At 32.3% G+C, this 15,209-nt stretch overlaps 1 protein-coding gene across 1 annotated transcript; it reads left to right on the top strand.

Moving 5' to 3' along the window:
* The first annotated feature begins 682 nt into the window (after positions 1 to 682).
* On the top strand, positions 683 to 9,372 carry LOC141394802 (uncharacterized). The gene is given in 4 exon segments (XM_073969696.1): positions 683 to 1,441; positions 1,716 to 1,899; positions 8,706 to 8,898; positions 8,901 to 9,372. Coding segments are annotated over 4 exon segments (1,338 nt in total). The 5' UTR covers positions 683 to 818; the 3' UTR covers positions 9,239 to 9,372.
* Positions 9,373 to 15,209: the final 5,837 nt, after the last annotated feature.

Genomic DNA, 15,209 nt, shown 5'->3' with positions numbered 1-15,209 from the left:
TGAACTTACCCTGCAATCATTATCAGAAAGGGTTTCTTTAAATTTCTTAAAAATTCAAAAATAATCGATCCTTACAGATTCTGAAACAGAGCAGAGCAAAACCTATTGTCAAGATAATCGTGTAATTGTAACGCTCATTTTTTTAATTTAATTAAGTCCATTCCGCTGTGAACTTAACCTGAAATCACCATCAGAAAGGGTTTCTTTAAATTCGACTTGACACGACATAACCACTTTTGTGCTTACCGATACTTTCAAATGAAATTAAAACCACGTACATTCCATTTATTGAGCAAAGAATGCACACAAGAAAACCCAGAAAATGGATGAATGGGCGACACTTTTGTGTTGCATGAATGAAACCAAAGTTTCAAATAGAAATCCCAGAAACAATTGTCAAATGTTAATGTCAAACTAAAACTTACAAGATTCTTTTCGTTTTTTCTCCGTTTCATTGCAGTTTGTTGGATCAGCAGCATCACCACCAAGTGGAATTGAATGATAAAACACACACACATACATACGGCTGGCTGGCTCACTACCTCGATAAAGTTTTATCCTTTTTACCTCTCTCTAGTCGACCAACAGAAACAATTGCTGTGAAAGCAATAAAACTGATTCAATTTTCTGTGGTCAAAAAGAGGATTGCACAAACAAACAAGAACAACAACTACAGCAACAACAACAACAGCCCAAAGAATTGTTCATGTTAACATTGACGTTAACAAAGGTATAAACAACAACAACTGCTGTAAAACCAAAGCTTCTGGCCAAGTATCATCAACAGCAGAGCAGCATCATCGTTAACCACTCAAAGCATGACAACAAGAATCATGAGCAAAAGTATTTCATCTGCAGGTGCTGCTGCTGGTGGTAGTGGCCTAGGTGGAATTCCTTCAAACTCAATAGCACCACCACCAACAACAACAAAGGCAGCAGCAGCAACAACTTCAACGACCACAATTACCTCAGATCCGGGCATTTTATGCTTCCATCATTGCAATGTGAAAGTTTTCTGTTTTACATTGCCACACATTTGTCCACAATGTAAAACGGCATTGGACACACATCCCAATGGTGGTGGTAGCGGTAGTGTTGCAAACAAACGACACAAGAATAAGAAACGGACTCCAGCTACAAATAATGCCCAGACCATCTCCACTAGAGGACATTATGCCCACAGTCATGGTAATGTTAATAATGACAATAATCGTGATAATGATGATGATCAATGGAGGGATAATGAAAATGACCAACAATATCAGGCCACAATGGATCAGGACAATGGAGATGAAAATGACGATGACGACGACGATGATGATTCAGTTTGTCACATTATGGACAGCCGGCTCTTGCCATTTCGTTTACCCTATCCATTTGTACGAGCCAATCAATATCCTTGTGCTATAGTTTTACGTCCTACCACAGGTGATTTTCTCAAGTGAGTTGTTCGTTTCATTTTTTATTTGTTTCCCTATCCCCTACCATCCCGCCTCCTCTTTAAATCTATTGAATACGTTTTTCAATTTATTTCCTTTAGCTGGAAATCCATACTTAAATCAATTATATCCTTGAACTTAATTTATCTTCTTTTCCTCACACGCTCTTCCTCTCTCTGTTTCCCTTCTACTTTTCCATATATATCCTTTTGTATTGCAACCACTTCATGTGCATATGTGTGTTTGTGTCTGTATGTTTGTGGTTTCTCCTTTCAGTGATTATAATAATACCACGGATTTGCATATTGCTGTGACAACATCGACCGGTTGTGTTGTGGAATTTGATCGGCATGGCTTACGACGTCATCGTTCAGGCAATATGTCAGATTGGTGGCAATGTCTATTGGTTGGTGATGTTCCAGAGCCCTGGTATGATTATTGGGATCAAGTTTTATTTGAGGTAAGTGTAATGTGAAGATATTTTTCTGCAAAACTATTTGTAATGCAAGCTGACAAAGTGACTAGCGATAGCAATGTGAAGTATTCGATAAAGTTAAAAACTTATGCTGCATTTAATGTGGATACAAATCTCAATATTAAAAAAATATTCTTTAAAAAATCCACGTTTTTTGGTGTGATGGTCTAGTTAAAAATATTCTTTAAAAAATCCACGTTTATTGGTGTGATGGTCTAGTTCAAAATATTCTTTAAAAAATCCACGTTTATTGGTGTGATGGTCTAGTTAAAAATATTCTTTAAAAAATCCACGTTTATTGGTGTGATGGTCTAGTTAAAAATATTCTTTAAAAAATCCACGTTTATTGGTGTGATGGTCTAGTTAAAAATATTCTTTAAAAAATCCACGTTTATTGGTGTGATGGTCTAGTTAAAAATATTCTTTAAAAAATCCACGTTTATTGGTGTGATGGTCTAGTTCAAAATATTCTTTAAAAAATCCACGTTTATTGGTGTGATGGTCTAGTTAAAAATATTCTTTAAAAAATCCACGTTTATTGGTGTGATGGTCTAGTTAAAAATATTCTTTAAAAAATCCACGTTTATTGGTGTGATGGTCTAGTTAAAAATATTCTTTAAAAAGTCCACGTTTATTGGTGTGATGGTCTAGTTAAAAATATTCTTTAAAAAGTCCACGTTTATTGGTGTGATGGTCTAGTTAAAAATATTCTTTAAAAAATCCACGTTTATTGGTGTGATGGTCTAGTTAAAAATATTCTTTAAAAAATCCACGTTTATTGGTGTGATGGTCTAGTTAAAAATATGCTTTAAAAAATCCACGTTTATTGGTGTGATGGTCTAGTTAAAAATATTGTTTAAAAAATCCACGTTTATTGGTGTGATGGTCTAGTTAAAAATATTGTTTAAAAAATCCACGTTTATTAGTGTGATGGTCTAGTTAAAAATATTCTTTAAAAAATCCACGTTTATTGGTGTGATGGTCTAGTTAAAACTATTCTTTAAAAAATCCACGTTTATTGGTGTGATGGTCTAGTTAAAACTATTCTTTAAAAAATCCACGTTTATTGGTGTGATGGTCTAGTTAAAAATATTCTTTAAAAAATCCACGTTTATTGGTGTGATGGTCTAGTTAAAAATATTCTTTAAAAAATCCACGTTTATTGGTGTGATGGTCTAGTTAAAAATATTATTTAAAAAATCCACGTTTATTGGTGTGATGGTCTAGTTAAAACTATTCTTTAAAAAATCCACGTTTATTGGTGTGATGGTCTAGTTAAAAATATTCTTTAAAAAATCCACGTTTATTGGTGTGATGGTCTAGTTAAAAATATTCTTTAAAAAATTCACGTTTATTGGTGTGATGGTCTAGTTAAAAATATTCTTTAAAAAATCCACGTTTATTGGTGTGATGGTCTAGTTAAAAATATTCTTTAAAAAATCCACGTTTATTGGTGTGATGGTCTAGTTAAAAATATTCTTTAAAAAATCCACGTTTATTGGTGTGATGGTCTAGTTAAAAATATTATTTAAAAAATCCACGTTTATTGCTGTGATGGTCTATTTAAAACTATTCTTTAAAAAATCCACGTTTATTGCTGTGATGGTCTAGTTAAAACTATTCTTTAAAAAATCCACGTTTATTGGTGTGATGGTCTAGTTAAAAATATTCTTTAAAAAATCCACGTTTATTGGTGTGATGGTCTAGTTAAAAATATTCTTTAAAAAATTCACGTTTATTGGTGTGATGGTCTAGTTAAAAATATTCTTTAAAAAATTCACGTTTATTTGTGTGATGGTCTAGGAAAAATATTCTTTAAAAAATCCACGTTTATTGGTGTGATGGTCTAGTTACAAATATTCTTTAAAAAATCCACGTTTATTGGTGTGATAGTCTAGTTAAAAATATTCTTTAAAAATCCACGTTTATTTGTGTGATGGTCTAGGAAAAAATATTCTTTAAAAAATCCACGTTTATTGGTGTGATGGTCTAGGAAAAAATATTCTTTAAAAAATCCACGTTTATTGGTGTGATGGTCTAGGAAAAAATATTCTTTAAAAAATCCACGTTTATTGGTGTGATGGTCTAGGAAAAAATATTCTTTAAAAAATCCACGTTTATTGGTGTGATGGTCTAGGAAAAAATATTATTTAAAAAAATCCACGTTTATTGGTGTGATGGTCTAGGAAAAAATATTCTTTAAAAAATCCACGTTTATTGGTGTGATGGTCTAGGAAAAAATATTTTTTAAAAAATTCACGTTTATTTGTGTGATGGTCTAGGAAAAATATTCTTTAAAAAATCCACGTTTATTGGTGTGATGGTCTAGTTACAAATATTCTTTAAAAAATCCACGTTTATTGGTGTGATAGTCTAGTTAAAAATATTCTTTAAAAATCCACGTTTATTTGTGTGATGGTCTAGGAAAAAATATTCTTTAAAAAATCCACGTTTATTGGTGTGATGGTCTAGGAAAAAATATTCTTTAAAAAATCCACGTTTATAGGTGTGATGGTCTAGGAAAAAATATTCTTTAAAAAATCCACGTTTATTGGTGTGATGGTCTAGGAAAAAATATTCTTTAAAAAATCCACGTTTATTGGTGTGATGGTCTAGGAAAAAATATTATTTAAAAAAATCCACGTTTATTGGTGTGATGGTCTAGGAAAAAATATTCTTTAAAAAATCCACGTTTATTGGTGTGATGGTCTAGGAAAAAATATTCTTTAAAAAATCCACGTTTATTGGTGTGATGGTCTAGGAAAAAATATTCTTTAAAAAATCCACGTTTATTGGTGTGATGGTCTAGGAAAAAATATTCTTTAAAAAATCCACGTTTATTGGTGTGATGGTCTAGGAAAAAATATTCTTTAAAAAATCCACGTTTATTGGTGTGATGGTCTAGGAAAAAATATTCTTTAAAAAATCCACGTTTATTGGTCTGATGGACTAGTTAAAAATATGGTATTTAAAATATTCCTTAAAAAATCCACGTTTATGGTGGTCTGACTAAAAATAGTCTTTAAAAAATCCACGTTTATGGTGGTCTGACTAAAAATAGTCTTTAAAAAATCCACGTTTATGGTGGTCTGACTAAAAATAGTCTTTAAAAATCCACGTTTATTGGTGTGATGGTCTAGTTAAAAATATTCTTTAAAAAATCCACGTTTATTTGTGTGATGGTCTAGGAGAAAATATTCTTTAAAAAATCCACGTTTATTGGTGTGATGGTCTAGTTTAAAATATTCTTTAAAAAATCCACGTTTATTTGTGTGATGGTCTAGGAGAAAATATTCTTTAAAAAATCCACGTTTATTGGTGTGATGGTCTAGTTTAAAATATTCTTAAAAAATCCACGTTTATTTGTGTGATGGTCTAGGAGAAAATATTCTTTAAAAAATCCACGATTATTGGTGTGATGGTCTAGTTTAAAATATTCTTTAAAAAATCCACGTTTATTGGTGTGATGGTCTAGTTTAAAATATTCTTTAAAAAATCCACGTTTATTTGTGTGATGGTCTAGGAGAAAATATTCTTTAAAAAATCCACGTTTATTGGTGTGATGGTCTAGTTAAAAATATTGTTTAAAAAATCCACGTTTATTGGTGTGATGGTCTAGTTAAAAATATTGTTTAAAAAATCCACGTTTATTGGTGTGATGGTCTAGTTAAAAATATTCTTTAAAAAATCCACGTTTATTGGTGTGATGGTCTAGTTAAAAATATTCTTTAAAAAATCCACGTTTATTGGTGTGATGGTCTAGTTAAAAATATTGTTTAAAAAATCCACGTTTATTGGTGTGATGGTCTAGGAAAAAATATTGTTTAAAAAATCCACGTTTTTTGGTGTGATGGTCTAGGAAAAAATATTCTTTAAAAAATCCACGTTTATTGGTGTGATGGTCTAGGAAAAAATATTTTTAAAAAATCCACGTTTATTGCTGTGATGGTCTGGGAAAAATATTGTTTAAAAAATCCACGTTTATTGGTGTGATGGTCTAGGAAAAATATTGTTTAAAAAATCCACGTTTATTGGTGTGATGGTGTAGTTCAAAATATTCTTTAAAGAATCCACGTTTATGGGTGTGATGGTCTAGTTCAAAATATTCTTTAAAAAATCCACGTTTATTGGTGTGATGGTCTAGTTCAAAATATTCTTTAAAAAATCCACGTTTATTGGTGTGAGGGTCTAGTTCAAAATATTCTTTAAAAATCCAAGTTTATTGGTGTGATGGTCTAGTTCAAAATATTCTTTAAAAAATCCACGTTTATTGGTGTGATGGTCTAGTTAAAAATATTATTTAAAAAATCCACGTTTATTGGTGTGATGGTCTAGTTAAAAATATTATTTAAAAAATCCACGTTTATTGGTGTGATGGTCTAGTTAAAAATATTATTTAAAAAATCCACGTTTATTGGTGTGATGGTCTAGTTAAAAATATTATTTAAAAAATCCACGTTTATTGGTGTGATGGTCTAGTTAAAAATATTCTTTAAAAAATCCACGTTTATTGGTGTGATGGTCTAGTTAAAAATATTATTTAAAAAATCCACGTTTATTGGTGTGATGGTCTAGTTAAAAATATTATTTAAAAAATCCACGTTTATTGGTGTGATGGTCTAGTTAAAAATATTCTTTAAAAAATCCAAGTTTATTGGTGTGTTAGTCTAGGAAAAAATATTCTTTAAAAAATCCACGTTTATTGATGTTATGGTCTAGAAAAAAATATTCTTTAAAAAATCCACATTTATTGGTGTGATGGTCTAGGAAAAAGTATTCTTTAAAAAATCCACGTTTATTGGTGTGGTGGTCTAGTTCAAAATATTCTTTAAAAAATCCACGTTTATTGGTGTGATGGTCTAGTTAAAAATATTATTTAAAAAATCCACGTTTATTGGTGTGATGGTCTAGTTAAAACTATTCTTTAAAAAATCCACGTTTATTGGTGTGATGGTCTAGTTAAAAATATTCTTTAAAAAATCCACGTTTATTGGTGTGATGGTCTAGTTAAAAATATTCTTTAAAAAATCCACGTTTATTGGTGTGATAGTCTAGGTAAAAATATTTTGTAAAAAATCCACGTTTATTGGTGTGATGGTCTAGTTAAAAATATTATTTAAAAAATCCACGTTTATTGGTGTGATGGTCTAGTTAAAAATATTATTTAAAAAATCCACGTTTATTGGTGTGATGGTCTAGTTAAAAATATTATTTAAAAAATCCACGTTTATTGGTGTGATGGTCTAGTTAAAAATATTATTTAAAAAATCCACGTTTATTGGTGTGATGGTCTAGTTAAAAATATTATTTAAAAAATCCACGTTTATTGGTGTGATGGTCTAGTTAAAACTATTCTTTAAAAAATCCACGTTTATTGGTGTGATGGTCTAGTTAAAAATATTCTTTAAAAAATCCACGTTTATTGGTGTGATGGTCTAGTTAAAAATATTCTTTAAAAAATCCAAGTTTATTGGTGTGTTAGTCTAGGAAAAAATATTCTTTAAAAAATCCACGTTTATTGATGTTATGGTCTAGAAAAAAATATTCTTTAAAAAATCCACATTTATTGGTGTGGTGGTCTAGTTCAAAATATTCTTTAAAAAATCCACGTTTATTGGTGTGATGGTCTAGTTAAAAATATTCTTTAAAAAATCCACGTTTATTGGTGTGATGGTCTAGTTAAAAATATTATTTAAAAAATCCACGTTTATTGGTGTGATGGTCTAGTTAAAAATATTATTTAAAAAATCCACGTTTATTGGTGTGATGGTCTAGTTAAAAATATTATTTAAAAAATCCACGTTTATTGGTGTGATGGTCTAGTTAAAAATATTATTTAAAAAATCCACGTTTATTGGTGTGATGGTCTAGTTAAAAATATTCTTTAAAAAATCCACGTTTATTGGTGTGATGGTCTAGTTAAAAATATTATTTAAAAAATCCACGTTTATTGGTGTGATGGTCTAGTTAAAAATATTCTTTAAAAAATCCACGTTTATTGGTGTGATGGTCTAGTTAAAAATATTCTTTAAAAAATCCAAGTTTATTGGTGTGTTAGTCTAGGAAAAAATATTCTTTAAAAAATCCACGTTTATTGATGTTATGGTCTAGAAAAAAATATTCTTTAAAAAATCCACATTTATTGGTGTGATGGTCTAGGAAAAAGTATTCTTTAAAAAATCCACGTTTATTGGTGTGGTGGTCTAGTTCAACATATTCTTTAAAAAATCCACGTTTATTGGTGTGATGTAGGTAAAAATATTTTGTAAAAAATCCACGTTTATTGGTGTGATGGTCTAGGAAAAATATTCTTTAAAAAATCCACCTTTATTGGTGTGATGATCTAGGAAAAAATATTTTATTTTAAAAGGAAAAAATATTCTTTAAAAAATCCGCGTTCACTGGGGTGTTAGTCTAGGAAAAAATATTCTTTAAAAAATTAATGTATATTGGTGTGATGGTCTAGAAAAAAAATCTTTAAAAAATATATTTTAAATATTCTTTAAAAAATCCACATCTAGGAAAAATATTCTACCAAAAGATTGATGCTAATGAAGTATCTTAAATCGCCGCATGATAGTCTGACACTTTTTTCAATTTTTATTATCCTTATCCCTCTTGCTAGCCAATCTCCAACCATTTTGACGTCCATTGTTTTAATCACTTGATGTCATAGCGTTAATCCTCCTCCATGACATGATGAGGAGGAGCCAACACATGAACAACTGCATACATAATTCTGCATAAATTATAATCCTTCCTCTTTTCTCTTTCTCTTCTTTTCCAAAAAGGTATGCCAGCAGCCGGACAAGTGGACTGTGTCACATTATCATGAGGATAAACACAATTGCTACACTTTTGTATTGACCTTTCTGCAAGCTCTGACGTATGATAAGTTAAGCGAAGCGGCCAGCAGTAAAACGACATTCTGTGAAAAGTATATAGTTCCTAGGACCACAACAGCTGGCAAGTATATTTCATTGTACGGAAGTTGCGTGATACCGGTATTTATGTGCATCACACCAATTACAATAAGCTGCGTGGTAGTGGTGGTGGCAGCGCTAGTGGCAGTAGAAGTAAAACGGGCAAGCACCATCAACAACATTACCAACAGCAAGAGCATAAATTTAACAATGCTGGCACAACAAGCAACCAAACATCAACTACAACAAAGAGTTCCATGCTTTCCTCATCGAAAAACCAAAAACAACAGCAACAACAGCAGCATCATTCAAATCAGAATCACCACCAACAACAACAGCATCCTCACAACACCAGTATTATATCACGCCCGCATTCTAAACTCTGCACAATAGAAGAATAAATAGACCCTAGCTTAGAGCATTAACTTGGGTGCATGCATTCGTAAATACGTTGAATGGCATTGTTTGGTTTACTCTATGGCCTGCTAGGTATTTGTCTATGTCTATTTTGAAGCGTCTGTCCGCCAGACCACACCATCCTTCCACATATCCTTATTGAAGTAGCCAAAAACGGCAATATGCCTGTTGCCAGTTGTAATATGTTGTGTACAGTGGTTGAATAAAACTTTTATACCTACCTCTAGAACATGTTTTAAATTTGAAAACTATATAAATACTATATAATTTATCTATACTATTTTCTTAGATCAATAAAACCTATATATAAATATATTTTGTATGTGTGGTTGTCTGTGAGTTCCCCATAGCCTAAAGTACGACAAAACCAATGTTTTTCAAGTTTTCAGGAAATATAAGGTAATGTCCCAACTGGGAAGTATACTATGTGGTTGATGGCCCTATTATATCTCAGAAACTATTGAACACATTTACTTACTTAGGTGCCCTCTACAGAACATTTGATCTACAAGCCGACCTGAGAAAGGATTTCCACTCCTCTATTTGCATTTCCAAGCCCCTTTTAGTGGGTTCATCATTGATATTCTTATGACATGGCCTAGCCAACGCAATCGTTGTATCTCGATATGTGGTTCATACGACGAACAGTGGTTCAGAATCACTTTTTGGTCTGGTCTGGTCAAAATTCTGTAACTTTTGAACGGATCTTTATTTTTATACCCTCCACCATAGTATGGAGGGTATAATAAGTTTGTCATTCCGTTTGTAACACATCGAACTAATCATTTGCGACCCTATAAGGTATATATATTCTTGATCAGAATAAAATTCTAAGACGATCTAGCCATGTCCGTCTGTCCGTCTGTTGTAATCACTCTAGCGTCCGCAATAATTGAGATAGAGTGCTGAAATTTTGCACCCGAGGCTCTTTTTTCCATAGGCAGGTCAGGTTCGAAGATGTGCTATATCGGTCCACTCTTTGGTATATCCCCCATATAACGGTAACTCCGGATTTGAGGTATTTTGACGTTATTCGCCACATTTGAAGACCGAATTGGCTATAATTTGGCACTTAGGGTTCTTAGTGATCAACAAACTTATATTCCAAAAGATATGGACATAGGTCCATGCTTTGGTATAGTCCCAATATAACGGTACCTCCCGATTTTCGGTATTTTGAGAATGTTAGCCACAATTTTTTAACCGAATTAGATGTAATTTGCTTTGAGGTTCTCAGTGGTCATGAAACATCTCCACTAAACATCGTCGACATAGGTCCATGTTTTGGTATAGCCCCCATATAACCGTACCTCCCGATTTTCGGTATTTTGAGAATTTTAGCTAAAGTTTTTAACCGAAATAGCTGTAATTTGACATTTGAAGTTCTCAGTAGTCATAAAGCATCTCCAACGAAACATCGTCAACATAGGTGCATGTTTTGGTATAGCCCCCATATAATGGTATTTCCCGATTTTCGGTATTTTGAGAATTTTAGCTGCAATTTTTAACCGAACTAGCTGTAATGATCGGTATTTTGAGAATTTTAGGTGCAATTTTGTCTATTCAAAAACAATCGTCAATATACATAGGTCCATGTTTTGGTATATCCCCCCATATAACTGTACCTCCCGATTTTCGGGAATTTTCATTGGTCACGAAATTTCTTCACTAAAATTCGTCAACATGGGTCCATTTTTGAGGGTCTACATTGTTTTAATGAAACTACCCTCAATTTGACTATTGAAGTTCCCTGCAGCTATAAAACATTTCCGCCAAAAAATTTAAAGATCGGTTGACTTTCACCTAGCTGAACACATTTTTTTATATTAGATTAGATAACACTGTGCAACAAAATGGAGGTGAAAGTCTGGGGTACGGAAAATTCCTCTTGGGGAAGAAAGGCCTTAGTGAGTATATTATGAACCCCGAAGGATAGATGCGCCGTGAGTCGAACTTCCGCGTTATGGCGTGATGAAATTTTTTTTAGAGACCCTGTGGGCCATCAGGAATTAGCGTTATATCTTTGTTCACTGTTGCTTAAGTGCTCTACAAAAACAACAAACCAAGATATAATGCTAATTCATGATGGCTTACGGAGTCTCTTGCAAAAATTTCATCACGCCAGAATGCGGAAGTTTGACTCACGGTGCATCTGTCCTTCGGGGTTTTTAATATACACACACCAAGGGCTTTCATCTCCAAAAGGAATTACCTCTGCCCCAACATTTGTGTTCACAGTGTAATTTAAGCAATAGTGGGAGGCAGTATGGGTCTATCCATTGTCGACAAGTTGTTCCCCTAAAAATGTGAAAGGACCCTAATTATCCCATTTTAATTTAGACTATTTTATGGTGGAGGGTATAATTTTGTACTTGTTTTCATTTTTTTTTGTTCGACGGGTAACACAACCTCTTTCCGGTCAATCAAAAACGATAAAATTCGACTTTTTAATATTTTGCATAAAAATGTGTTTGGTTTTTTATATATGTACATATTTTTATAACAATTTTTTGAAAACTTTTAAAATTTGGAGAAATGTTTTTGTACCCACCACCATAATATGGACGTTATTATTAATTAATAACACTGTACAACACAAAACATAATTACAAGATAACTCGGCCAGATTATGAAAGAGGACCGAAAAAAAGAAGACACGTGTATCGTCATTTTGAAAATTTGCGTCGGGAAGTAACCTAAATAGGCGTGGCAATTTCCGCCCATTTCTACAGGTTTTGAAATATTCGACAACAGATTCCTTGGAATCCTTGCAATTTAGGTACAAAGTGTTTTTGGATATATTCTGACAACAATGCGGGCTATCTTTTTATGAAAAAATTAATCCTCATACGAGTCACTAAACGGGTCTTTTTGGTCCCTTTTTTTAAAAACGTTTAAAAACTCATTTAAAATGTGATCGTTTCAGATCAAAATATTCTACAAAATTATTTGTCATAAAATTTTACTATAGGCCCCAAATACACCAAAACTCTAAATCGTACCTGAACGTCAGGAATCTGCCAAAAGTAAAATCACGCTTTACGGTTAATGTTGTACTTTATCTGAGTTTATTAAGTTTTGCCCCACAAAACTTCATTCTAGACAGAGGACGTCAAAGACAAAAATATTCTCCACCAAATTTCAGTATAAGTCGCCGAATAAATGAAATATGTATTTACTAGCAAAATGCCCGCTACTTCGTAACGGAAAAGGAATAATATACAAATAAACAATATTTAATATGGAGAACACTGACAATTTTCATGTACTAATACCTATTTGATTTCATGTTTAATTTCTTTCAAGTACTGCTCGTATACGTTTTGTTCGAATTTCAAAAGAAACCTATACACTTCAACAGCGGACTACATTTTAAATTCCAGTCCATGTTTTATTAGAACGGTATGGGTATTTTGAAAATTTTACCCACATTTTTCAACCGAATTTTGGAATTTGTGATATCAAAATGTAGAAAACCATTATTCAGAAGATGTTACCCTATATAACAGTTAGTTTTTGATACATTTTATTTTAGGCGTTTTTTCTCAGGATGTAAAAACCTTCTTGTAAAACATTAGCCGCATAGATCTGCCTTTTCAAATGAACTTGCAATAACGTTTAGAATAGACAAAAAAGATAATAACAATTTTGTTGAAAAGGTACGTTTGACTTTTTGATTTCAGTACATTGTTTAGAAACCAAATTCGTGTTAACCTAGAAACAATAGTACATTATTCAGTACAATTTTTAAAATCCAGGACATTAGCTCAAATGTTACAGTTTTAGCTCTGCTTGTTCACCCAATGTCAATGGTATTACATGTAGAAACCTTACATACATTTAAAGGCGGATTTAAATAAACATTCTGATCCAATCTCAACAGTTATCCTCAAAACAAATTTCATTTATCGATTCACCCAGCACCATTGCTTCAATATTTAGTATTATTTAATACTTCTAGTACACTTACTGTACGACCACCTCTAACAATGAACCTGACAAATCAATATTATATCAGAATTTCACTTCTATACCAAATTTATTGCAATTTTGTACTTTTCACGCACTAATGATATAATTCCGTCTTCATTGCTACACCCAACGTCAAATTTAATAGCACTTAGTACATTTCGTATTTCGCAATAAATCATCCAGCCCTCAGCCTAATTTTGGAATTTGTATGCATTTCAAAAAATCCGTATCTATCTAAACACCAACACAATCCCTCATACAACAATTCGAAATTCCACCTATGTATACCCCATCATGCAACACCAAACTGGTACCAAATTTAGAACTTATAGTATGTATAAGTTTCAAAAATTATCCAAAACTATATCCAAACCGCGATTTAGTATTTTTCATATACATTAGTACGAATTTCCAAAAGTTCCTCTATCTCCACTCTAAACGTCAACTGCTATACTAATACCGAATTTCACAATTTCAGCTCTACCCCTTTACACAATAACAATTTGGACCAAATTCTGTGCCATTTAGTAATTTTCGTACACTTATTGTACGTACATATATCCACAGCAACATCCATATCTCAACCCTACACACCAACAGCGGCTATAATACCAAATTTCCGAATTCCACTTCTATTCATAATACCATTAATACTTTTCGTATGAAAGTACGAATTTCAATAACTATCCGTCCACCCAAATCTAACTTTTACCAAATTTAGTACCATTTATTAATTTTCGTACCCATAAGTACGAATTTCCAAAGCTACGTCAATGCTACACTCCATAAGCAATCTTAATTATAAATTTCAGGATTCCAGCTCTATCTGTACACCCAAATCCAAAATGTACCAAACTTAGTACCATTTAGTACTTTCCGTACCCAAAACTACGAATTTCCGAAACTACCTCAATCCTACACTCCATAAGTAATCATAATTCCAAATTTCAGGATTCCAGCTCTATCCGTCCACCTAAATTTAAATTGTACCATATTTAGTACCATTTAGTACTTTGCGTACCCATAAGTACGAATTTCCAAGTCTACGTCAATCCTACAGTCCAACAGTAATCTTAATTCCAAATTTCAGGATCCCAGCTCTATTCGTTCCCCCAAATCCAAATTGTACAAAATTTAGTACTTTTCGTACCCAGAAGTACGAATTTCAAAAAACTTCCTCAATCCTACACTCCAACAGTAATCTTAATTCCAAATTTCAGGATCCCAACTCTATCCGTTCACCCAAATATAAATTGTACCAAATTTAGTACTTTCCGTACCCATAAGTATTAATTTCCAAAACTACTACGAAATTTCAGGATTCCAACTCTATCCGCTCACCCAAATATAAATTGTACCAAATTTAGTACATTTAGTACTTTCCGTACCCATAAGTATAAATTTCCAAAACTACCTTAATCATACACTCCATCAGTAATCTTAATTCCAAATTTCAGGATTCCAAATCTATCCGTTCACCCAAATATAAATTGTACCAAATTTAGTACATTTGGTACTTTCCGTACCCATAAGTATGAGTTTCCAAAACTACCTCTATCCTACACTCCATAAGTAATCCTTATTCCAAATTTCAGGATTCCAACTCTATCCGTTCAACTTAATTTAAATTGTACCAAATTTAGTACTTTCCGTACCCATAAGTACGAATTTCCAAGTCTAACTCAATCCTACACTCCAAAAGTAATTAAATTCCAAATTTCAGGATTCCAGCTCTATCCGTTCACCCAAATCCAAATTGTACCAAATTTAGTACATTTAGTACTTTCCGTACCCATAAGTACGAATTTCCAAAACTTCCTCAATCCTACACTCCAACAGTAACCTTAATTCGAAATTTCAGGATTCCAACTCTATCCGTTCACCCAAATATAAATTGTACCAAATTTAGTACATTTTGTACTTTCCTTACCCATAAGTATGAATTTCCAAAACTACCTCAATCCTACACTCCATCAGTAACCT

Source organism: Musca autumnalis, unplaced genomic scaffold (genome assembly GCF_047663935.1).
Source record: "Musca autumnalis isolate F117 unplaced genomic scaffold, ASM4766393v1 scaffold_2, whole genome shotgun sequence".
Lineage (NCBI taxonomy): Eukaryota > Metazoa > Arthropoda > Insecta > Diptera > Muscidae > Musca > Musca autumnalis.
Note: the sequence above shows the minus strand (reverse complement) of the source record. Positions and strands in the feature narration are given on the sequence as shown.